This window comes from Mauremys mutica, chromosome 7 (genome assembly GCF_020497125.1).
Source record: "Mauremys mutica isolate MM-2020 ecotype Southern chromosome 7, ASM2049712v1, whole genome shotgun sequence".
NCBI lineage: Eukaryota > Metazoa > Chordata > Testudines > Geoemydidae > Mauremys > Mauremys mutica.
The window spans coordinates 59,939,725-59,966,199 of NC_059078.1; the positions used below are offsets into that span (position 1 = coordinate 59,939,725).

At 45.1% G+C, this 26,475-nt stretch overlaps 1 protein-coding gene across 3 annotated transcripts in view; it reads right to left on the minus strand.

Annotated features, from left to right (window-relative positions):
* Window positions 1-18,619: 18,619 nt before the first annotated feature.
* The window catches only part of ZFAND4 (zinc finger AN1-type containing 4), a 36,822-nt gene continuing 28,966 nt past the window's right edge, over window positions 18,620-26,475 (minus strand). For 2 of the 3 annotated variants that reach the window (XM_045024000.1, XM_045024001.1), the window contains exons 9-10: window positions 23,996-24,113; window positions 18,620-19,529 (exon numbers count right to left, since the gene is read on the minus strand). In XM_045024000.1, the coding sequence (XP_044879935.1) occupies window positions 19,394-19,529; window positions 23,996-24,113 (254 nt within the window). In that variant the 3' untranslated portion in view covers window positions 18,620-19,393. The remainder of the gene's footprint in view (window positions 19,530-23,995; window positions 24,114-26,475) is intronic. The other variant, XM_045024002.1, reaches the window with a different exon arrangement.

The window sequence follows — 26,475 nt, forward strand, 5'->3', positions numbered from 1 at the left end:
AAATTTAGGCCATATTGCAGTATGATCTATTAAGTTGAGAAGCCTCATCACTGAGGACATTTAAAACTGGACACAGCCCTTGTGAATATTCTGCCGGGAACAATCATTCATTTCTCTCTCACTCATTCTGTGTAGAGAAAGGACAAGATGAGTGCCTAAGATTTTTTCTTCTCTAATTTCTCTGGGATTCAGCTCAGTTCCCCTCCTCCCTTCCACCTGCATTTCCTGTGCTGTGTGTTTTCCCATCTGTTCATTCTCCCATGTATGCATCCCTAGCAGTAGATTGAAAGTGACTAAAATGCTGTTTTCTGAAGCCCTCTGTGTCTTGCTGTGTGTGAGCCCATCAGAGAGCAGGATTCATGCCCTCTTGAACTGTTGCTCTGCTTCTTGTTGCTCAACATGGAGGAGATCAGCTTGGTCCAGGGGCCCCGGAACAGGGGGGCCAAGGGGCCATGCCTCCCCCGCAACTTTTTACCAGCCATAAGGTGAATGATGAGGAGTGAGTGGGGGTGGGATGTTGGGGGGAAGAGGCGGCACGGGAGCAAGACCTCATGGGCAGAGGCAGTTTGGAAGCGGGGTCTTGGGAGAAGGGGCAGTGCAAGGGCGGAGGCTCGGGGAGAAGGGGCGGGGCCATGGTTCGGATGCCTGTGGGCGCCCCCCACCCCTTTTAGGGCACTTCTGCTGCTCTTGGCTTGGTCTCTGGGAGAGGAAGGGGGACAAGGGAACATGCAGGGGAGAAGAATCAGTGTGGTGACAAGTAGGGAAAGGGCATGTCCTGCCTGGCCCAGATTCTGATTCATGTAAAAATGGCTTCCGGTTCTGATAGGAAAAGAAAAATGACCCACCTTTACAGTAACTGACGTTCTTTGAGATGCGCTGTCCACATGGATTCCTCTTGGGCTGTCCACACACTCCGTCTTTAAACCACGGTTTGAGGACTTCAGTAACTCAGACATAGGTTAGGGCAAGGGTAGGCAACCCATGTCACGTGTGCCGAAGGCGGCACGTGAGCTGATTTTCAGTGGCACTCACACTGCCCGGGTCCTGGCCACCAGTCCGGGGGCCTCTGCATTTTAATTTAATTTTAAATGAAGCTTCTTAAACATTTAAAAAACCTTATTTACTTTACATACAAGAATAATTTAGTTATATATTATAGACTTATAGAAAGAGACCTTCTAAAAACATTAAAATGTATTACCGGCACGCGAAACCTTAAATTAGAGTGAATAAATGAAGACTCGGCACAACACTTCTGAAAGGTTGCCGACCCCTGGGTTAGGGGTTTGTTACAGGAGTGGGTGGGTGAGATTCTGTGGCCTGTGTTGTGCAGGAGGTCAGATTAGATGATCATAATGGTCCCTTCTGACCTTAAAGTCTATGAGTCTATGTGCTTGAGAGATCAGGGTACAGTATTTTGGCCAGAAGTAGCTGCTGAGACTGAATACCCTCATGTTCCCATACAATGAACATAAAGGGTGGAGTGGGCCCAACTGCCATTCATTTTTTCCACCAATACAGAATCCAGGTGTTATAGGACACTGGAATAGTGGGGAATGAAGGCAGGGCATGGAATACATATGGACAGCACACCTGAAAGTACTCCAGTTACTGTAAAGGTAACTTTTCTTTTTTCTTTGAGTGCTTGTCCATATATATGTTCCACTTTTGGTGACTTACAAGCAGTCAACTGCTATAAGAAGGTGGATGTTAAAACAATCAGACTCTGATGCTTCTACCAAGGAATACTGAAGTATGGACTGAACTTCACATAGCAGCTTTGCAGCTGTCTGAAATGGGTACCCTTTAAAAGGAAGCTGCAGAAGCTGAGTGAGCTCTATTGGAATGTGCCCTGATCTGAGCTAAGGGGATCAAAACTAGCTATGATCATAACAGATTTAATACAAGTTGATCCCACTTGGATAGTGGGATTGTTGGCCCTTCATTCCTTTAGCAAAAGTTATCAACAATTAGGGAAGTCCTGAAAGGTTTGGTCTTTTTCAAATGAAAGGCTAAGGCCCTGCAAATATCTAAGGCAGGGGTAGTCAATGTGCAGACCACAGGCAAAGCCGGACAACCAGATGCTTTTGAATGGACCCCAAAATCTTTTTATTTACTTATTATCATTATTGTTGCTATTTTCTCTGGAGCCTGGACCTGGACTATACCTTGACCAAGAAATTTGGACCTTGACAAAAAATAATTGACTACCCGTGATCTAAGATGTGCAGCCGAGACTCTCCCGATTAGTACATGATTTAGAAGAAAATGTTGGTAAATGAGTCATCTGGTTTAAATGGAAGGCCATAACTACCTTGGGGAGGAAGTTGTGATGTGGTCTGAGCGATACCTCATATTTATGGAATACAGTATACGGCTGTCCCTCCATAAGAATCTGTACTTCACCCAGTTCTTTTAGCTGATGTAACTACTACCAAAGAAAGAGTTTTAATAAACTAGTGCAATAGAGAGCAGGTTAGTAGGCATTCACTGGGGCCCCCATTGAACCTGCCAGAAACACACTAATGTCCTAAGGGGTGGGGGTGGAGGGGGAGGAATTCCTTTCACAGGAAAAACCTGTATAAGGCCCTTACAGGCCACAGCAGGGTAGGAAACTACTCTGTACCTTTCAGTGGGAGGGTGGTGTGCAGAAATGGCTGCCTGGTGCAACCTAATACAACTCCCCAAACTCCTTAGAAAAAGGCAAGTAGTCCAAGATAATGGGGAACTGGGCTTCAACAGGATGTAATTAATGTCCTTCACATCAAAGTCCAAATTTTTTCCATTTACCGGCGTAAGTTTATCTGGTAGAATTTCTCCTACTTTGGATCAAATGTTGTGAATGTTGGAGGAGCATGATCTCTCTGTGCCTGACATGCAGCCAGAAGCCAAGCATTGAAGTGGAGGGAGGCTGGATTTGAAAGTACAGTGACCCTATTGTGTGTAATATTAAGTCTGGTAGTAGGGGGTAAGGATCTTGCAGGATGACTCACTAGCAATATCAATTCTAGGTACCAAAACTGCCTCATCCAGGTGGGAGCTATCATGAAGACTCTGGCAGTTCTTGCCTGATCTTTCTGAGTACCCTCAGAATGACAGGTGTTGGTTGGTAAGCACACATCAGTCTTGAGGACAAATGAATGAATAATATGTCTGATAGAGATCCTTGGCTTAGACCCCCTCTGGAGCGGAAACAGGGACACTTGCCATTCTTGTCTGTCACAAACATATCTGTTGATGGATGACCCCATTCCTGAAAAACATGATCGATAACAGAGTCCTTGATTATCCACGCGTGGTCGGATGAAAAAGGCCCGCTGGAGATTCTGTAGATGTGGGAGATGAATCGCCATAAAAGATACCGGGTTCCAGATGTTCCATTGTTCATCTGCCTCTTGACATGCCCCCCTGGATTGTTAATTCAAACATGTTGAATGAATAGTCCATGCTTGAATCAATGGTAGTAAAGTAGTACAAGCTTTGAGAACTCCTTTGAGCTTCAGTATGTTTGTACGTAGTCAAGACTCCTCTTGAGTCCATAGACCTTGTGCCTGATGATGGTCCAGGGGCACTCCCCGTCCCAGAAAGGACAAATCTGTGTCACAAGCCTTGGTTGGGAAGTATGGAGAAAAGCATACTCTCCTGCACACCTGGTTGGGGTTTTTCCAACAATTTAGTGATGTGAGAATATTGTGAGGGATTAGCAGAGGCATGTCCACATGGTTCCTATGCAGCATAGAATCATAGAACTGGAAGGGACCTTGAGAGGTCATCTAGTTCAGTCCCCTGCACTCATGGCAAGACTAAGTATTATAGACCATCCCTGAATGGTATTTGTCTAACCTCTGCTTAAAAAGCTCTAATGATGGAGATTCCACAATCTCCCTAGGCAATTTATTCCAGTGCTTAACCATCCTGACAGTTAGTAAGTTGTTCCTAATGTCCAACCTAAACCGCCCTTGCTGCAATTTAAGTCCATTGTGCTTCTTGTCCTGTCCTCAGAGGTTAAAGAGAACAATTTTGCTCCCTCCTCCTTGTAACAACCTTTTATATACTTGAAAACTGTTATGTCCCCTCTCTGTCTTCTCTTCTCCAACGAAACAAACCCAGTTTTTTCAATCTTCCCTCATAGATCATGTTTTCTAGACCTTTAATAATTTTTGTTGCTCTTCTCTGGGCTTTCTACAATTTGTTCACATTTTTCCCGAAATGTGGTGCCCAGAACTGGACACAATACTCCAGTTGAGGCCTAATCAGTGCGGAGTAGAGCGGAAGAGTTACTTCTCTTGTCTTGCTTAAAACACTCCTGCTAATACATCCAAGAATAATGTTTGCTTTTTTTGTTGACTCATATTTAGTTTGTGATCCACTATGACCCCCAGATTTCTTTCCACAATATTCTGTTCTAGGCAGTCTTTTCCGATTTTGTATGTGTGCAACTGATAGTTCCTTCTTAAGTGGAGTACTTTGCATTTGTTCTTATTGAATTTCATCCTATTTACTTCAGACCATTTCTCCAGTTTGTTCAGATCATTTTTAATTTTAATCTTATCCTCCAAAGCACTTGCAACCCCTCCCAGTTTGGTATCATCCACAAACTTTGTAAGTGTACACTCTATACCATTATCTAAAAGATATTGAACAGAACCTGACTCAAAACTGATCCCTGTGGGACCCCACTGGATATGGCCTTCCAGATTGACTATGAACCACTGATAACTACCCTCTGGGAATGGTTTTCCAACCAGTTATGCACCCACCTTATAGTAGCTCCATCTAGGTTGTATGCTGACTTCAGGCAGCTCAGCATGCAGCGTAGGTGCAACTCGGCGTGCTGCATGATGAACACGCAGGAAGCCAGGTGCCCAAGCAGACTTATACAGCCCTTTACAGTAGTGTGAGGATGCTTTTGAACGGAGAAGATGCGTAACTGTTGTTAGCATAGGGGGCACGATTTAAAGGTTCTGGTGGCATGCAGCAGGGTTAAGGGCAGGGCATATAAACCCTGGCAGAAATGGGGGGGAGGGGCATGTGACCCCACATGCCCTACCTTCCACACATTGCCTCTGCTTTTGGAGATGATTGATAAGGTTGGACATGGCCTTCAGTCTCTCTTGAAGTAGATAAGCTTTTGCTGTCATGGGGTCTAATACTGCCCCTTTGACTTCTATCTATTGTGATAGACCCAGCCAGTTGGGTACAGCAGAATAGCAGAAGGCAGATATACTGGCCACTGGATTAACAGTTTTCTGTTCCCTGACTGACCAGAGCAGGGGCTGCTCTAGGCTAATGAGAACACCTGACTCTAATTAACCTGTAAAGAGTTAGGTGAGGCCATTCAGTTAATGTGACCACCTGACTCTAATTAAGGCCCTGCTGATACTATAAAAAGAGCTCACTCCAGTCAGGCAGGGGAGCCAGAGGAGAGGAAGTGCGGCTGAAGGGCTGGTTACTGAAGACACCCTAAAACCATCGTTAAAGGAGCCCTAAGGTAAGGGTGAAGAAGGGAGAAGCAGGAGAGCTGTGGGGAAGTGGCCCAGGGAAATGTAGCAACTCTGGCAGTAAAAGGTTGGCTGCCAACAACTGCTACCATTAGGGTCCCTGGGCTGGAACCCGGAGTAGAGGGCGGGCCCGAGTTCCCCCCAACCCACCACTACAGGAACATCTCCTGGAAGGGGAAGTCAGGTCCCTGTCAGGACAGGAGGCTGAACAGAGACGGTGGGAGTTCTCTCACCAACCTCCTTGCAGGCCTATGATGAAAAGGGCTCAGTAGACTGTAACCCTGGCCCTAGAAAGAGAAGGGCTACGTGGAGGGTCACAGTGAGCCACTGAGGCTAGCATAAACTGCCTAGAAGCGCAGGACCCACAGGAGCAAGGTCAGAGCTCTGCCACAACATGTAGGTGTTAAATAGGACTTTTCTTTGTTAATCCTTAAACTGAGGGCAAGAAAAAGTTGGAGAATGCAATACATTGACCTTCCCCCTGTTGAGACTATTTCTCTCAGATGAGCCAGTCATCCAGATATGGGTAAATTATTACTCCATGTCTTCTCAGATGGAGTGCAATGACTGCTAGATCCTTGGTGATGAAGCCTCTTGGCACTGCAGAGAGACCGAAGGGCAGGTGGCTCTGTCCCACCCAGAATCTCATGTACTTCCTGTGTGCCAGATGTAGGAGATATGGAAATAGATATTCTGTGGTGGAAGCAACAAACCAGTTCTGTGTCTCTAGAGGTGGAATTATGGAGGCTAGGGTCACCATGCTGAACTTGAATTGGCAGATGAAAATGTTGGTCCCCCTCAAATTCAGAACTGGGTGCCATTTCCTCCCCCACTTTTCTTTGGTATTAGGAAGAAATTGGAAAAGAAACCCATGCCCTTGTACTGAAGTGGAACGTCTCTTATTGTCCACTTCTTGATGTAACAGTGAGAGGGGATCCCTGAAAAAGGATGGGGAAGGGAATGGGAAGAGGCATAGTATGGAACTGAATGGAGTATCCAACTGAGATTCTCTATAGGAACCAGCAGTCTGTTATCGGATTCCATGATTCCTTAAAAAACTGAAGACAATTCCCAAATGGTGGTGTAGGAAGGGTCTAGATACAATAGATGCAGGGGCAGCTCTAGGAATTTGGCCGCCCCAAGCACGCAGGGGGCGCGCTGCCGGTCCCGCGGCTCCGGGGGACCTCTTGCAGACGCGCCTGCAGAGGGTGCTCTGGGAGGGCGGCAGGCAGCTCCGGCGGACCTTCCGCAGTCATGCCTGCGGGAGGTCCGCTGGTCCCGCGGACCTCCCGCAGGCATGACTGCGGAAGGTCCGCCGGAGCCGCCTGCCACCCTGCTGGCAAAATGCCGCCTCAAGCGCGCGCTTGGCGCGCTGGGGTCTGGAGCCGGCCCTGAATAGATTGATCATAGTACAACTCCTGACCAATGTGTTTGGATGCAGATGCAAAGCGGGATGAAGTGATAGCCAAGGAAAAAAAGTCTCCTTTTTGGAAACTGCTACCTTTCTCTAAGGGGCTGCAAGGCTCTCTTGTGGGAGAATGTATGGGGTGATGGTCTCTGTTTGGAATAAGTATGAGGTCTTCTTGGTTTTCTCTTAGGAGTGTATAATCCCCACAACAATGCAGTATGGCCCATGAATCCTTCAACAAGTTAATAGCCTCATTGGTTTTCATGCTAAAATGATCTAGGCCTTCAAAAGGAGGCTCCTCCATGATTGTCTGCACTTCTCCCCAGATGCCAGAACTATGGAACCAGGTTGCCCTTCTCCTCACAACTGGATGCAGTGTCAGCAGCATTCAGAGCCAGATGGAAGGATGTCCTAGTAATTAATTAACAGCCCTTCTGCAATTGAAGATTTAAAACTCCTCTCTTTTACTGAGAGCGTTTATCAATAAAGTCCGAAGTTTTATTGTAGTTGAAAGAATCATAACGGACCAATAACACCTAAAATTTTGTAATTCAGAATTGTAGGCTGGCAGGCAAATAACTTTTACATCCAAACAAATAGAGCCATTTTGGTTCCTTTTCTCTGAGTCATTCTTAGCTGCAGCTGCTTTTCTCATTAGCCTCCACAACAACCAAGCAAGCCAGCTACACTGGATATGTGTACAGATACAACTCTTGGGTGGAACCTTTTATGTTGCTGTTGTCTGCACATATCTTTGGCAGGCTCCTCACTGATGGAAGTGCCACACACTCAGGCATAGACACATGGAGAATGACCAAAGGTTTGTGTGGGCTTCTTGTACGCCTTCTGTCAGTATCTGAAGGGAATCAGCTATACATCTGAGCAGGTCTTGAACACTCTTGTAGTCCCTGGGAGAGATGGTGTAGAATGGACCACCACCACGTCTGGGGACAAGGATGACATAGCCATAGGTTTGCTGGAGCCTCAGCCTGAGGCTGCTTCTACCCAAAAAAAGTCCTCATAGGGCTCAGATGCATGCACTGCAAGCTGATACCCCCTTGGTCTTGGCGTGGAGTAGGGAGGAGGGTCTCACCCTAGCATGTGGTGTGGAGGTGTGATGCCTTGGCTGGTGAGGACCCCAGGGGTTTCAATAAGTCCATATTGGAATGTTATAAGGAAAAAACTTGAGGTCCACAAGGAAGAGTAAAGGCATTTGCTACCCTTATGCTCCCTATGAGAGCCCTGAATGAGGCCCTTCATTCCCTCTCAGACTCATAAAATCCATACAGAGGGGCTCTTGAAGAACAAGTACGAGACATTCCCCATGTGAGAGTCAGAAGATGGAAACGAGCATTCCAGATCTAAGGGAGGGACTGCTGAAGCAGGGCAATCAGCCCTGGGGAGGCACTTGGTGCCAGTGAAGCAAGGGATATCAGTAGCATGGAAAGGATGTTAGGCCTGTGTACAGCACAGGAAATTCCAGCTCTTCTAACATCTGAAGATCCCTTGGCACTGCAAGCTTTCCTAGTACTGAGAGGGGCAGTGCTATAAACCTCAGCTGAGGTTTTCCCAATCAAGGAAAAACAAACGTCGGGGTTGATGATGCCAGCTGTCCAGTACTGGCACACATTTTGCAGAAGCGAGTAGCATCAAGGAAACCAATGTCCTATGGGACTTGTCCTGTAATAGCCAGTGCCAAAGTGCTGGCTGCTGAGGTAACACCCGAAGCTCTGGTCTCAGTACTGGAGGGAGCTAGCTTTGAATCCTGAGACAGTACTGGAGTCCTGGTACTGCGCTCCCTCAGAGCTCTCATGGTACCCAGTTTGGGCTGTGGAATCTCCTCAGAATGCGGACCACTTATTGGGAATCCCGTTGGGGATCTGCCCAACTTTTCCAGGGGAGTGATGCTTCTTTTTCTCTAAAGACTTTGTTTTAAGAATCTTACTGGAATCCAAAACTGGAATGACCTTCAAAGATGGAACTCTCAAAGGCTCTTCTGGCCTGAGGTGGAACATGTCGGGGCGGGGGGGGGGGGGTCTGCCCTGCCCTAAGTTAAAGGCTAACAGCATGAAGCGGTCTCTCAAACAATTTAAATGCACCTCCCTAGCTTGTAAAGTCCTTTTAGAAGAGGACTCGCACACCGAGCATCTGTGGGGAATCTGGGCTTTCCCAAGACAAAACAGGCATCTGGTGAGCCCATAATTAATAAGTATCACCACCTGGCAAGAGGGACAATACTTAAAGCTGGGTGGGTGACGATGGTTTACCCCTAAGTCCCAGCACCGTGAAGAAGATCCCAGTCAGGGAAAAACTTTCCCCAAACTATTAACTAGTTAAAAAAAAATTTCAGTAGGTGCCTACCCCAACTAGCTAACACTAATATGTACACAGTTCAGCTAACCACCCCATCTAACACCAATATATACCCAGTGCAGCTATCTATCTAGCACTGAAGTGTGTGCAATTCACTACAGTGGATCAAGAAAAAAGGATGCCTCATGAAATGGACACTAAGGAACTCCATTTGGCCATCATGAGTAGTGAGAAGCCACTGAGTGGCGATTGGCCCATTCCACCCGTTAGGTCCTCAGGAGCACAAGGATATTCAGGATGCACGTGAATAGACACTGGACTAATCCCAACTGCATGGTCATGTGTGCACCAAGAGTAGGCTACATATGCTCAAGCACTCAAAGAACCACCACTACTTTTTGTTGTCTGTTGCTCAGATAATGACTGAGAATGTGGGGGCTGTTTAGGTCCTCAACACTGCAGAATTTTTATCAGTAGATGTCAGAGCCTTGGGACATTATTCTGTCATGACTAATAGACACTTAGCATTTCTGAAGCTCTTCCCATGTGAGGATAACAAAGCCCTTGCCTCACATTAGTTTGTAAGGACTGAAGATCACTTGTAAGGTAGGATTTACCCACATTTCACAGTGTAAAGTGAAGCCCAGCAAGGGAAAATGATGCATTTCCAAAATCAGCCTGTGGCAGAGCATAACCCGATCACATCTTCATCTAGACTGGAAAAAGCACTGGATCCATCCTGCACTGTCAGGACATGGACTGGATGAGCTGTCATGTATGCCTGTATCATCTCTGTCTTTTATGACCGTGATTCCGACTATTTAGATTTGTGCGGGGTTAAATTACTCAGCAGCCTCTCCCTTCACAGCCATAACACACTTAAACACCACAGGAGAGTCTAGCTCTGTTGTGACTTCCCTCTAATGGTCAAACTCTACAGTGGACTTCAATGATTTGCAGAGTACACCCCCAGCATAGCCAGACTGTGTGCATCCTGCATGGTATTGCAGCTGAGCCTCAAAGTAGACATCTTGTGGTCTTCCTCGTGGGCCAAGACAGAGTCTCCTCCTGGCTGCACTGGTAAGAACTGTGCTGAACTGTCTCAGCTGGCTGTCTTCTTTGCAGAGCTTTGCCACGTTCTGCCATCACAAAATCCCCGCTAACATTAATTTATATCTTTTACAAAAGAACAGATGGGTATAGTAGTCCTGAGCATTCCTGTGGCACTTTCCTTCTAACAGTCTCTTTGCGGGAGTTTTCACTAATGCTTAAAAACCCTGAGATTAGAGCCCCATTGTACCAATACGTAAGTGACAGTCCCTGACCTGAAGAGCTTACAATCTAAATAGACAAGATAGACATGGGGTGGGGGAAACTGAGTCAGACAAAAGAGTCTTTATGTGGATATTGCAGAAGTAGAGGGTTTTTTGAAAAGGGTGATGAGAATGAAGGAGGACCCAGAAAACCTCATACATGAGGAGAGACTGAAAAGACTGGGGTTGTTACCTGAGAAAAGAAATAAACGGCAGGGGATGTGAAAAAAGTGCCTAAAACAATGAATGGACTAGAGCAGGGAGATCCTGTCTCTTAACACAAGAACAAGGCAACATTCAGTGAAACTAAAAGGTAGGAAATACATTTCCACGTGTGTAACTAAACTATGGAACTCATTGCCAGAGGAAGTAATTGAGGCCAAGAACTGGTCAAGATTAAAAAAGGGATCAGTAATAATTAACAAAAAATTTTGGGAGGGACATTAAACCCTTTGGATTTTAGAATAATCTCTAAGGATCAGAGATCAAGGTGAGACCTAATGTTGGGGGCAGATTATCCTACATCTGTGACTGGGGGTTTTATACCTTCCTCTAAACCACCTGGTGCTACTCATTGCTGGCAGATGGGATACTGGACTAGATGGACCTCAGATTTGATCCAGGCTGGCAATTCCTATGCCCCTGTGGCGGTAACTTTCCCAAGGTGATGGGACAACCATGGCAAGGCTGAGAAGAAAACCCAGCTTTCAGTCCTGTGCCTCCATCTCAAGACCATCCTGCTGTTTCCAAGAATATTTTGACTCCCCCATGTCTCGCACAGCAGTGATCACACTATGAGGTTTTGCAAACAGTGTAGCCCAAATAAGATCACTGTACTTGAGGCATTATGATGAGAAGTTTGAGTATTTGACTTGGAAGCTTAGACTGGGTCCATTTAAAATAAAGCCAAGATCCACTCTTTCATCAAACAATTTCAAAACCAGTTAAAAAGAATAAAGACAGCCTTAGCATATGTGCATGTGTTATGTGGAGGGGAACAAGGAAGGAGAATTGCCCCTTTATTCTAAAATCATGGTGTTTTGTTTAAAAAAGAGGCGGGGAGGGAGGGGGAAGATGGGGGGGGGAAAAAAGGATTTTTGAAACCCTGGATTCTTACTTTTAGTCACCTTTGCATCTGGCTTCCGACCCATTAACCCCGTAATCAAATCCCAAGAAGTTCAAATAGTTTTGGTGATTAGGTATTGTTTTACATTTCTGATTCTATGCAGAGAGAGCATCTAATTACATCAAGTATTCATTGTGCAGTTGTGATTAGAGTGTATAATCCCAATGCAACAGTGTGTAATAGTGCAATGCTGAGGCCTGGATTAAGGAGAGGATTAGAAAATAGATTTGAAAGATGGCCCAGGAGTATATTTAAAATACTTTCCTTTCGTTGTAAAGCTCCTTTAGTTGTAACACCATAGGTTCCAAGTTCAGAAGGGACTTGTTTTTCTAAAAGATCTGCTCTAGGAATTATTTGGGGCAAAAGCTCTGGCCTGTGTTAGCAAGGCCGGCTCTGCTGTTTTTGCCGCCCCAAGCAGCGCGCCGAATTGCCACCGCTGACAGTGGGGGCAGTCCATGCGCTGTTAGGGCGGCATGCGCGTTTCCGCCGCGGTGGCAATTCGGCGGCAGCTTCTGTCTTCAGCCGGAAGACAGAAGCTGCGCTGCCACCCACAGCTGAACATAGAAGCTGCCGCCGAATTGCCGCCACCGCAGAAACCCTAATGGCACACGGACTGCCCCCGCTGTCCGCGGTGGCAATTCGGCACGCTGCTTGGGGGCAAAAATACACGGACTGCTGCCCCTTGCAGATTGCCGCCCCAAGCACCTGCTTGGAATGCTGGTGCCTGGAGCCGGCCCTGTGTGTTAGGCAGGAGGTCAGACTATCTGATCACAACGGTCTCTTCTGGCCTTGGAATCTCTGGATCTTATAGAAAAAACATCCAGTCTTGATTTAAGAATGGTCAGTAATGGATAATCAGCCACAACCTGTGGTCAATGGTTAATTACTGTCCCTGTTAATTTATGCCTTACTTCCAGTCTGAATTAGTCTACCTTCAACTTCAGCTGTTAGATCGTGGTGTAACTTTTTCTTTTCACCAGGACAACAGGAATAAGGATAATATTGTGATTAAAAGGCACTGAAGTAGATTTGGGTGATCGGGCCTCAATTCCCAGCTCTGCTAGTCTCCATATCATGTTAAGCAAGTCTCCATGCAAAATTAACCTGTTCTCCAGCTATACAATGGGGATAACAATACTTCCTTTATCTTGTCTGTTTAGATTGTAAACTCTTGTGGGCAGGGAGTGTCTTGTGTGTGCGCTTATACAGCACCTAGAGCAATGGAAGTGCTGGGCAACATTGCAATACTAATAGTAGTTAGATGGTGAGTAGAAGCAACCCATATTAAGGCAGCCTATCACTTTTCATTATAAAAATTCCTGCAATCATTTTATTTTTTTAAGAAACTCACACCTCCATGGTATGCAGAAGGACTTTGAAATTTGGAGGAATTGTCCTGATGTCAGGGAGATGCCTTTTGCTGGCTTCATGTACATCTGTTCAGATCTGACCGACTTATAAGCTATCAAAAATCACCATTTCCTAGGTGTAGTTGTAGTGTATAGCTCATTATTGGCAGCATGCAACCCTCCTCCCTGTTCTCTAGCAGTGCATATGCACCACTCCTTGCTGTCTCATTTCAGCAATTTCACACGGAGGGCAAACTCCAGATGGGCCACAGACAAATGGATCCTCCTCCTCCTCATCCTCCTGCTAAAGCACTCCCCCATCAAAATACATTTTGGTTTAGGGAGAAGGGCACTACTCAGGGAACCAGCTAACCAGGAGATTCACTTCTACTGACTGATGCTAATAATTTTGTCTTTTTCACACCCCTTATTATTAAGCGAGGCCACATTCCCAGGAGGAGATTGTTCAATTACCAGCTTGTGCACTTATCTCTATCCAAATATCCATTTAGCTAGATTGCCAAGATACTTAGCAAGGGTGGGGTACTAAGGTAAGAGATCACTTTAAGAAAACTGGTTACTGGGGTAGGACTTCACAGGAACACTCCTGCAGACAACTGGGGGGTTTGAGGGGAGAGGGCTGGACCCACAGAAAGCTAATGGAGAACCCTTTGTTGAACCCACTGTGGAAGAACTCTAGTACAGAGGGGATATCCTGCCTGAGATCCATGAGTCCTGCACCAAAAGGAAAAGATAGATCACACCCTATAGTAAGCCGAGGAACGAAGGAGCACGATGAAGATCTGCTCTCTGAAAATGGAGCAGTGAGCTACCTTAGCTAATAAGGCTGGAATATGAGTAAAGGAATCTGCACTTCTCTGCTGAGGTGGTGCAGAAAAGCAAAGCCACTAGCTTTACGTCAGGCCATACATAACAGCAACAGAGCAAGAGCTGCTAGAAACCGACCGATCTGCACTGTCTGGAGGGTGCACTTTGCTCTAGTTTATCCCGCCATCTGTTCTCATATGGGTGACATCACTGACATCTAGTGGCCTTTGCTGTCTCACAACCATCTAGATGATTTCCCCCAGGACCAGGATAGGAAGATACTCAGTGCTTGGCTTTTGTAGTACAAACAGTGCTTAATTTGTAATGAAAGAGGTGTCGGGGCTCAAGCAATTAGGTGCCAGAGCTGAAGCAATTTTTTTTTTAAACTTTCATAACTGACGCAGCAAGCCCAGAGGTGCTGAGGCTCTGAACTGCTGGGCTCAGCCCTGGAAAACCCCATCACAAATTAAGCACTAAGTACAATCCACATTACCAGACAAGCAATTACACCTTTTCTAGTGCAATGGGTACAGAAAGTACCTCCGATTGACTATAGAAATGTGCACAGACTTTCACTTCTTCAGTTCAGCACTGAGCAAACAGTGCTACAATTTATTTTTTAGAGATACACATCACTCAAAAAGATGCATGCAATCAGTCTGAGTCCTCCTGCCAAAGAACATTCTTTCCCAGGATTCAGGTTTACTCAAAACCGCATAACAGGTGCCAAACATATTCTAGAAACTGAAGCAAGAGGCTGCAGCTAAGAGAATTTTCCACTGTAAAAAGTCAAGTGTTATAATTCTGCATCAGAAACAAATACTATCACCAATAGATCCCAGTGGTTCCTTCCTGCAGGGCACCCATTTCCCAAGACTCTGCCTAAGTTCGCCTCTTTGTGAAACAGATTACACTGACTTCTGGCACGTTTTTGGTTTCTGTGATTGTCTTTAAATTAGCCCTTAAGAACACTAGAGAAGTTGCATTCAGTGTCCCTGCTGCCCACACTCTAGCCAATTAAAGAGCACCTTACATCCACACACGAGGGCTTCATGCAATTATTGGAGGCAACAATTGGCATAATTCACCCTGAAACTGAATTGCAGTAATCTGAGTTGGTGCAGGCTCACTCATTCGTGCCAGTGCACGCAATCAGCTCCCTCAGCCAGAAAAACTTCCTCCTTTGATCAGCGGAGTCTCCTCTGTCTCCACACAATTTTCCCTTCAAACTTTACCATGATTCAGAATTACACCAACATCGATTGAGCTTAGACAGCCCAGCAGGCATCTAAACTGCCTCACTCGTCACGGCACAAGCAGGCCTAAGCCACGAGTCACGGCCACAGCAGTCAGCGCTCTCGGTTATGAGGGGTGAGGATGCCAGGTAAGGAAACAAAACCTTTGCTTCTTTACAGTGGATAAAGGAGGTTGGAAAGGTTTCTTTGCGTGTGTGTGTTTTACATTAACAATTCCAGTCTTGTCTACTATTGAAGCCTATGGCGGCAGGAGATAGAGCAATTCCATCCCAAGGGATAGAAAATGAGATAGAGATGGACTAGTTTTTATCACGGCCGGCTCCAGCAAGAGAGTAGCGTTGGCATTCCTCATAGTTCTTAGGTAAAAACGAAAGCAGGCAAAAATAAAAGGGGTGGGGCATAAGCCAAGGTCACCTGCAAACTGCCATTGTGTAAATGCTTTATAGTACAATCTAATTACATGATCAAACAGACTCAAATACAAAAGCTAAACATTTCTCTACAACAGATGCGGAGCACTGTGTCCTACTCTGTGTAGTCAAGTGCAAGTCACTCATATGAAAGTTTACATGGTAAACAATCCATCATACATTCTAACAGGAGGAATATGGAAAATCAGTTTTGTAATTAACAGTTTTATCTGCTAATTGCACTTCAGGCTATGCTGCTGGTTTAAAAGAAGGGTGTATACAGAAGAGTGCTCACAGTAAGGAGAACTTAAAACATTGTACAAGAAACCTACATCAATAAAGATACAACACTGGAAAGAATTACTAGAAGCTATTTGTATGTAAAGCAGGAAAATGTACTATATTTGCTAAACAATAAGATCATGCAATTAAGACTAGCATGATGCACAGGTACAAAGGGGAAGAGTGACAGTTGCAGATGCAAACAATGTGGGCATTTCCTGATGTGGGCCCTTAGCTGTACAACTTGGTTTCCCATAACATAACTTTTTCCTGGATTGTATTATTTTGATTACAGTGCCTTTTAGTAGGCAATATAAAGTTTAAAAGACCAAGAGCACAATCCCTAGCAGAAGCCTTCAATGCCATGTTGATGTGTATTGAAATACTAGAGTTTTCAATATTAGGGCAGACTTGGAGTCTGTATTTAATGGAAAGGGCAGAGTACCAAGGTGATGTGTTCACAGTGATCAGTGTTGCTACGAAGGGGCCAGCTGTATTTTATACTAGTTGTTGTTTTTACCAGAGTGTGGCCGTAACTGAGCCTTGAGGTGTCAAATGCCTGGGTCACTATTGCCAGATCTGTGCCTTCACCCCAACTGTGGCCTTCTGAACAGCCATACATGGGATTGGGCTTTTTTTTTTAAATTAAAATAGCCATTGCTGTTTAGGTATCCTGAAGGACCTGGAGGCTGCAGGTGCCCTCAGTAAAGGGCAACATTACAGAAAAAGCGAGCTCTTCAGCTGCTTCCCTCTTCCTGCCAGGAACACCCTGCTTTCCTTGATTCAGCTTTAGACACCACTGAACTACCACTCACAGCAGTAACACTACACAACCCTTTAGGAAGTGAAGGATACCACAGCCAATTAGTCAATGAGGGAATTTACAAGAAGACAGAGTGGACAAGTTATCCAAGTCACAACTTGGCTGCATGTCTGCCAAACACCCTATGTCTTCAGAAGTGCCATGACATGGTAATGGCCAAACATGGCTGGGAGTGCAGTTTTAAAACATACTCATAATAGGGCTCCTCTGTGTAGCTATGGGATTAACCTGCTTGCTTATATATATTTTCCTGTGGTTTAAGTATTTGGTTTACTGTAATAGGTTTATAGATTTATATTAAAGTAAGTTCGGCTGTAATGCAAGGAACCTACAGGCCATATTCTGTATGTTGAGCTAAGGCAAAGTTAGCATATCTATGCCTGGGACCTTTCACCTAGATAATGGTAGAATGGCATAGGGGGTTTCCAAGTCTGTATCCTCAAACTTAACAGGTACACCACAAGGAAAGAACCGAAATAACCGGGAGAACAAAAATAACGCGAGTATATGATCTAATGCAAGGGTAGGCAACCTATGGCACGGGTGCCGAAGGCAGCACACGAGCTGATTTTCAGTGGCACTCACAACTGCCCGGGTAATGGCCACTAGTCCTAGGGGCTCTGCATTTTAATTTAATTTTAAATGAAGCTTCTTAAACATTTTAAAAACCTTATTTACTTTACATACAACAATAGTTTAGTTATATATTATAGACTTATAGAAAGAGACCTTCTAAAAATGTTAAAATGTATTACTGGCACGCAAAACCTTAAATTAGAGTGAATACATGAAGACTCGGCACACCACTTCTGAAAGGTTGCCGACCCCTGATCTAATGTCATTAATATGTATGTACATGTCATCAATACATACAAACATACTACCCTATGGAATAAGTGAACCCTAACATTTTTGTGGGTGAGAAGTGAAGTTTGGGCATAGGAGGAGGTTCAGACACCTGTGCCCTATAAAAGAGGGCCTTGCTAGAGAGCTTGTACTTGTTTTTCTTAAAACTTTCCAAGTTCCAAGGGGACTAGGCTAAGCTTGGTTTCCCTAAGCTTTTGTTCTTAGTTTTGTGTATTAGGTTTTGATTTTAAATTTAAGGTAGTTTAGTAAACTCTAAGCTAGCTTCGATAGCTTTTGGCTCTAGCTTCTTCTAAGCTTTGCACCTCTCACTGAAGAATTGAGGAACCTGAACGGCCAGAGGTGAGGCTGGTCCTATGTTTCTCACCACCAGGTTATCAAGGAAGGGGGTGAGTATATTAACCAAAGCTTTGTAGCATATAACACCATAATACCAAATGTATCTTTTGAATAGCAGTAATACAAATGTAACTTTGTAACTGATTATTTTACTCTTTAATTACTACTTCATTTATCTTAATAAAAAGTCTTTAAGGCTATATCTGTCTCAGTATGAACTTCCTGTCCTTTGTCAATTCTGTGGAGCCTGATTCGGGACAAGAACCTTTTTATCTTCTGATCAGACAGACCGGCGAGCCTAAAACCCATACTATCCAAATTAATATTATTAACCTCCTAAATCAGGCAACATCTACTAGCATTTTGCCCCCCAGTACCAGACTGGGATGCTTTAATACTTAATGAGTAGAAGAAGAAATAGTTTCAGTAGGTGGTGCTCTAACACTACTTTCTGCAGCACCTGCGTGTTCCTTGGCCGTCTCCCATACAAGTACCAAACTGGCCCAGTGCGATGTTGGCATAAGGTGGTAAAGGCTGCCAACAATATTGCCTGGTGTGAAACCTGCTGAAGTTTGGTAACACCCAGATTTGCTTGGTTTGACTGGCTTGTCTGCAAGACAGACAGACTTTCAATACGCTCAATTTTGGCCTAGCTATTCCCAATAAAGGGGAGTTTTACCACTGATTTCAATGAGAACAGAGTTAGGGCAATGCTGTAAGCTTCTGAGAACCCTCCCTTCCCTTCCAACACCCTGTAAAACGTTAAAAGTTAGTACTGAGTTTATGATAAGCGCATGCAAACCAGAATAAAATTTAATATTTATTAGAATTTCTTCTGGTAACAGCACTCAACATCTTAACAAACCAAGCTGTGAAGTTTTAAAAAATCTAGGATTACAAAAAAAGTTAAAATAAGTTGTTCCTTGTATTTAATGGCAACAAAGGGAATTCTCTATTTAAAAAAACTGCCATATAAAGAGTAGTATTTTAAGAAATAGTGTGATTACCATGATATGTTATCTGCCGAATGGATACACAGTATATGAATGCTAAACTGAACGGAACAGAAGTGCAGAAAGTACTACACTCTTTGAAGCTCTGGACAGGTGGTTCGAAGTAAGGGGGAGACTTCCTAGTGAAATAACTTAAGATACCACACAATGGACAAAACACAAGGTAGAGTACAGAGACATTACATGACACCCTCATTACAGCACCCCCTCAAGTCTGGTTATACAGTAAATATGAAACTTAGTAAAGTGCATCTTTTAAAGACTTGTCTAGTGAAATAGCATTTTCAGATATAAAACACTTAACACAAGACGTGCAAGAACAGTTAAAATCATAGTGTAAGTTTTTAAAAACTACTTTTTAAACTTTTGATTCACTAAAGAATAAAGGTGTCAGCTACAGTAGTGTTCACATTATTCTTCAATCAGATGCATCCTCATGTGCTTTTGTTACTTGGCAAATCTTTAGATATGGAGCAGGGCAAAATAAATGCAGTCGAAGCAAATGCTGCTTCTCTCAATGTAATACAATTCCGCCATGGCAGCACAGCCACATGCAGCACAACCATAGTTAGATTTTGGGAAGCTTTGGTGCACTAACGACGGGATTAGTCTCCTGCAAGTACCTCCGCCCCGCGCTCTTGTAATCGTAGGTGCAGGTGTGAGTCTCTGCATAGCGATGAGTTGCACAGAAGTTGTTTCCACATCTGAAGAATGAAGAACACAAAACGTTAGGACTCACCTGCCAAGAGCCTGTTTCTCTGTGACACTCAGAAGGTGCCCTTTGCCTTGCCCTTTCCCTCCTTTTTGGAGTTACTGCTCCTCCTCCTCCCCACCCCCCATTACTGGGTCACCACTGCAGCTCTCTTCCATGGGGAGACAAGGAAAGACTGCTTTGGGTATGAGCTGGCAGACTCTGGCACTTAACTCCAATCATTCCAGCTTTATAGAACCATCCCAGAATATGAGCAGGTGAAATTCAGGAGTTTGATCATCTTATCAAATGACTTCAGCCAACACAGGGCTTCACTGTGTTCTTCTCTGAAGTCAGGACACAGGCTCAGCCCAACAGTGCTAGCTTCTGCTTTGACACAGTGCCCCTTTCTTTCAGTGAACCCAAATCACTAGACAGGTACTCCATGAGCCGGGGGGAGGGAGGGGGCGGAAAATCAACCAACCATTATTTACCTCTTAAAATCCAGCCACAAATATCATTCCATCACAGGCTGGGATGAACATGGAGGCACAACTACAATTCTGCTACACGAGACAAACGTTGCCTTTCCCGATAGCAGCAGCAGATATGAGTTAAGAAAAGGGAATGGTTTTGCCTTAGAATTTGACAGCTTGACTGTAGCTAAAATCCCTAGCATGACAAAAGGAAAAAGGGCACACTGCAGTCTGCTGCTTGGGGAAAAAGGACTAAGTGTCTTCACAGCAGTTAGCTTGAGTTGGAACGTGAGCATTACCCTTACTTGACTCCCGACCACCCACACACATCTCTAGTTTGAGTAAAGTCAGCAGGAGGTAGCTAGCCCGTCGGGTGGGTGGGTTGAAGCTCAAGTGATGCTGATGCTTGAGCTAGCGATGCAGGGGGGAAGCAACAACGTGAATTACAACTCACCAGCAGCCAGTCAAATCACTCTGTGCAGCTCAGGTTTAGTTCTGAAGCATGATCCCTCTCACGCAGATTAGGCTAGCTGAAGTGCAGTAATGTAAGTGTGCTAACTCAAGCTAACTGTTGCAATAAAGACACCCTGACGTACACTCTCCCCAGCCACTGCTTGTGGCCCTTTGCCAAGGCAGGGGGAGTGTAGCAGCCTGTCAAAACTAATGTAAGTCTTAAGTACTTCTTTCAGGAGGTTTCGGAGTTTGCGTCTGATAGTAATGTGTTCAGCTTTAAGACCTGATTAGGCTATCCGCCTACTCTGTTTAGTTATCTGGGTTCTTTGTAGAATGTTCCTGTAGAATTTTATACTGATGAATTGATTTTATAGGTCGATTCCCTGGGTCTATAATTGGAAGTTCTCTTGTGTAATTACATTCCTTACTTGGTTGTCATTCCATTGTAATAGAGGAACATCTGGATCTTTGTAGGGTCTCAGGAGTGGCAGACCCTGTTGCTGGGTTGCAGATTTCCCCCTTTTTGGGGGGGGGGGGGCCTGCACATTACACTTTCAGGCTCAAGCAGACCACTTAATCCAGGGGTGGCCAACCTGTGGCTCCAGAGCCATATGCAGCTTTTCAGAAATTAGTATGTGGCTCCTTGAATAGGCACGAACTCTGGAGCTGGAGCTACAGGCGCCAACTCTCCACTGTGATGGGGGGTGCTCACTGATCAACCCTGGCTCTGCCACAGGTCCTGCCCCCTTCCCTGAGCCTGCAGTGCCCTTGCTCCTCCCGCCCAGAGCCTCCTACACACCACAAAACAGCTGATGGGGAGGGAGCAGGAGGCGCTGATCTGCCGGTGGGTGGGAAGGTGCTGGGAGCGGGGTGGGGGTAGGGGTGGGACTGCTGACATACTACTGTGGCTCTTTGGCAATGTACATTGTTAAATTCTGGCTCCTTCTCAGGCTCAGGTTGGCCACCCCCAACTTAATCTAATTCTATAGGAGTCTCAAGGTATTCCCTCAATATAGAAACGTGTACTTCCAAAATCTTTACAAAGACAACAGTGTTCAGAGAATCAGTCAGGAGGCAGTGCCTCATCCTTCTGTCAGTTCCCAGTGCCAGCAGCTGCAACTGAGATGGTCTGCCTCACTGAGAAAAGTTAGGTGAAAAATCCACACCCCTCACCGATCTAGCTTTGCCGATCCAATCCCCACTGTAGACAGAGCTATGCTGACAGAAGCATGCTTCCATTGACCTCGCTACTGTTGTTCAGGGAGCTGGTGTTCCTACACTGTTGGAAAAACCACTTTTGTTGGTGCAGGCTGCAGCTACACTATGGGGTTATGCTGGCATACCTATGGCTCTCTAGCTATGCTAGCATAGTCTCTGTGGTGTAGACATACCCCTAAATTAGCCTGATCTGGTGCAGGTGTTTCCTAGGGTTTCTCTTAAGACAACTTGAAGCTACTCAGGAACTAGAGTTTAAAGAACAGATTCTCCTGGACCCAAGTTTGATATTTTGGCTAACAGAACTTCTTAATGGGAAGACAGCATGGAGGTGGGGAAGCCAAAAATTGAGATGCTATTATTGTATTAGGACAGAGGTTCTCAAATTGTGGGTCGTCTGCAAGCTCCATTCAGGTGATCCACAGACAGTTCCCTCTAAGCTGCATGCCTGCGCGGCCACACATGACAGAATGAAGGGCCACCCACCTAATTAGTGGAGCTGCACAGGCATGGCTCCACTAATTAGGTGCCTGGACCCTGGAGAAGATGCATATGTAAGGTGAGGTGGTGACCTTGGGGGGGAAATGTGGGGTAGGTGGAGGAAGCAGTGGGGCAAGAAGAGGGGGTGGGGGGAATTTGGGACGTGCAGGGCTGCGGCGGCCAGAGAATGAGGCGACTTTCCCCAGCTCCAGGGCTGTGGCTGCTGGGGAGCGATGACCCTCTTTCTCAGCCTCAGCTCTGTGGCTGCCGCGGCAGGAGAGACCCCACTCCTTCCCAGCCCCAGCTCGGGGGCTGCCATGGCAGGGGAGAAAGAGGGCACATCCATTGCATTAGAAAGGTAAGCCTATTAATATACAAATAGGAGTTGTGTGTTTTTATTTGTAGAATAAAAAATGTTAATTATTAAGGTGTTTTTTAATATAGCACTTTTATCCAAACCGCTTTACAATAGTTAGCTAACGGTACAAACAACATTTGGAAAGATCATTAAGTGGTCCACCAAGACCCTCAGCAATTTTCAAGTGGTCCATGGGAGAAAAAAAAAGTTTGAGAACCACTGTATTAGGGAGTTAAAGTTAAAATTATTTTAGAAGACCTAATACAGGACAACTCTAATAAAGAGGAAAAAAAATCACTTTGGGAAAATGACTCAAGACCTATATGCCAGTATTTCTCCCTTGACACCCAGTGAAGGTTCATTTGTATTTACTGTCAATGTCTTAAATTCTTTGGCTGCTTTAACTGTTTAATATGAAGCCTGATTTGAGAGAGCATGATTGAATGCAAGATACATGGATGAAAAAAGGTAAAATTTTATCTAAAGACATAAACATCCATAGCTTTACTGATGCAGGTAAGGCCACCCAGACTCATTTGCCTTCCAATCTTTCTTACTTGGAATGGAAATAAAGCAGAGAAACCCAGTCAAATAATGGCTCATAGATAACGTAGGTTATTGTTATGATTTGGATTACACCAATGCTCTTTTGGCACGTCCTGCATCAAATCCTCTGATTTTTACATTATGAGGAAGTTGCCTCAGAAATTAACATTGTTAGTTCTAGTACTGAATTTTTGATATTTTCTTATGCTAATTTCCCCCTCCCTTTCTTTTTTTGTGACATGCACCATTATCACCTTGACCATATTTATTTGCTTTGCTTTGATTTAGCACATGGATTAATGGTAAAATTTGAGAGGGAATAGTTTAACACATTTTTCTTTTTTCCTCAGTATGTTTAGATCACACAAAAACAAACAAGGAGAGCCCAACCACCATTTTAAACTTTAGTGGTGTATCTTTCCCAACCTTTAGATTGTCTGACTTCATGAAAGCTAATTAAAAACAGAGGATAAATGGAAGAGTGTTCAGTGGCGACTGCTGTTTTACACAAAATAGAACACATTTAAAAAGAGTACGTTGCTGAATACAAAGTAATAAAGAGGTGTTGCTAGCTAGTTGTTTTGCCTTATCCCAGGGTCGAATGTAACCCTAGAAGTAAATCTGAGAGAAGTTGGGGAAGGCAATATCTTTTATTGGACCAACTTCTACCATCATGCTCTCTTGGCTACACCTAGTGGACCAAAGTCTCCTGTGAGCCCAGACCTCTTGACTGCAAGGGCACAGGATGGGTACCCCGAGAACAGAGAATACATTCTCTGTTTGAACCTCATTTCTCACAGTTAAGTCATGAACAACTTTCTCAACTTGTTCTGAACACTACTTGCCTTGTGGTTTACCAAGCTTTAGAATTACTGTACTTTCCAGAACACACCCACCCTTTTGTCTGATCACAGCCACACATTTTAACCACTTGTTATATACTCAGCCTACCTGCATTCATAGCTGGTTGCCAATCCAGTTTTCTTGCCACAGAGAAAGCAGTGCTTTGTAGTTTTCTTTTTTGTTTGCATTGAACCATTCACAGGTGGGAGATGGGTTGCTTCACCTGCTTTCAAAGGTAAAACACGTAATGAACAGATTTTATAGTTACATTTGCTGTTGAACACTTGTATTTCAAGAGATGATATTCAACTAGTCCCACAGCCAGAGAACATACTTTGCCTTTACATAGCACCTTTCAAATGGGGCTCCCAGTCTGTTTTAAAAAGCACCAATTAAGCCTCACAGCATCTTAGGAAAGTGGAGGTAGGCTATGGGTCCTGACATACAAGAGAGGTTAAGCAACTGATCTAAGTTCACATTAATGAAGGGCAGAACCAAGCAGTGCAGCTCCAAGCCTATCTCCCTGCTGCATTGTGTATGTTTTTATTTTGTGACTGGAATAGAATGCCTTGACCACTGGTGACTTTCCAGTGGAATCAATGGACCATTAGGATGTACCCAGTATATAGCATATGCAGCAGCAAGTAAACTCAGAGATGTTTGCCCTTTAAATATCATAATGTAACAGGTATCTGGATACATTAAGTTAACATTTTAGAGTTTTGCAGACATGTTGCAAGGTAACAGGCAAAATAGGCATGAAATGACAAGATACTCATTTTCCTCTTCACCAGAGAGATTTGAACACTTTAGTCAGTCACCTTGTCCACGTACACCTACTGTATGATGCCATGTGGCAAGTGATGGTTAGCAATCAGGAGAGGAAAATACCAGCCTATACACAGGATTATAAATGCATTTCTACTGCATCCATCACCATCGTATCTGGATGCTCACAGCACAAGCCATCGCATAAGTACTTTACATACATCACAGCTTAGTTTCTAATAGCTAGTCCTTTTCAGATGCAACTGGCAGTGGACCAAATTCAGTCCTAAGCTAAACTGACATATCTCCCAGTGCGTGAGTGGGCGTTGTGCCTGCTTATACAAGGGCTGTTTGTGTCCCACTGAAGCAATGGCTGCTTGGCATGGAAGACTTATTCCTAGATCTAGCTAGTTCACGCTATCAGTTTCATCCTCTAAAACTGTGCTCAATTTACTGGGCTCCATTTTGGGGAGCCGGTTCTGTCCCCAGACACTTATTGGGGGTTTCGGTGAGCCCAGTTTGAGAATGGTGTTGAGAGCAGTATACACCTCTACCCCGATATAATGCGGTCGTGGGGAGCCAAAAATCCCTACCGCATTATATGTGAAATGCCGTTATATCGGGGTAGCGGTGGCAGGGCTGCAGCGGTGATTTAAAGAGCCCGGGGCTCCCCACACCAGCTGGAGCCCCAGACTCTTTAAATCGCCAGCAAGCCCCGCTGCTGCAGCCCTGGGGTAGTGGCGGCAGGGCTCCAGCAGTGATTTAAAGGGCCGGGGCTCCCCGCAGCAGCCAGCGCCCCAGACCGTTTAAAGCGCCGCCGGAGCCCTGCTGCTACTGCGCTATAAGTGAACCCGTGTTATATCGGCTGAGACGGCTCCAGGCCCCAGCACGCCAAGCGTGTGCTTGGGGCTGCAAGCCGCGGGGGGCGATCTGCTGGTCGCTGCGAGGGCGGCAGGCAGGCTGCCTTCGGTGGCTTGCCTGCGGAGAGTCCGCTGGTCCCCCGGCTTCGGCGGACCTCCTGCCTGCGGGAGGTCTGAAGCCGCGGGACCAGCGGACCCTCCGCAGGCAAGCTGCCAAAGGCAGCCCTCCTGCCGTGCTTGGGGCGGCAAAATGCCTAGAGCTGCCCCTGTATATCGGGTCGCGTTATAGCAGGGTAGAGGTGTATAATATTAAGGGTTTATACAACAGGGTGAGTTTAAAAATATTTTTCCTACTATGGACCATACAGATTCATAGACCCAAGGCCAGAAGGGCCACTGTGATCATCTAGTCTGACCCCCTATATAGCACAGGCCAGAGAACTACCCCACAATAACTCCTCAAAAAAGAGACCGCCTCATGGACAAATGCCCTCCCATCTGCAGTGAAATTATATCCTTGCTGCTTGTACAGCAGCTGGAAATGAGAGACACCAACACCATGTGACTAGTCAGCCCTCCATGGACCATCAGTTATTTGCGGAATACAGTTTGGGAACTGCTGTTTTCACTAGTGGCTTGCTCTTTCCAAGGCGATTAACCTGGCTGACAAATTTAATGTAACATCAGCCACTGAAGAGTGAAGTCTGCAGCACAACACACTGCAGCAGATCATTAGCAATTCGTTTCCTAGGAAATTTCACAAGGTTCTACACAGTGCAACACCAGCCTCTCCGCTTCTCAGAGGTTTGGAACTGTTTGCAAGACATGCTGTTGGTTGGTATAACAGTGGTTTTCAACCTTTTTTTCCATTTGCAGACCCCTACAAAATTTCAAATGGAGGTGTGGACCCCTTTGGAAATCTGAGATAGTCTGCGAACCCCCAGGGCTCCATGAACCACA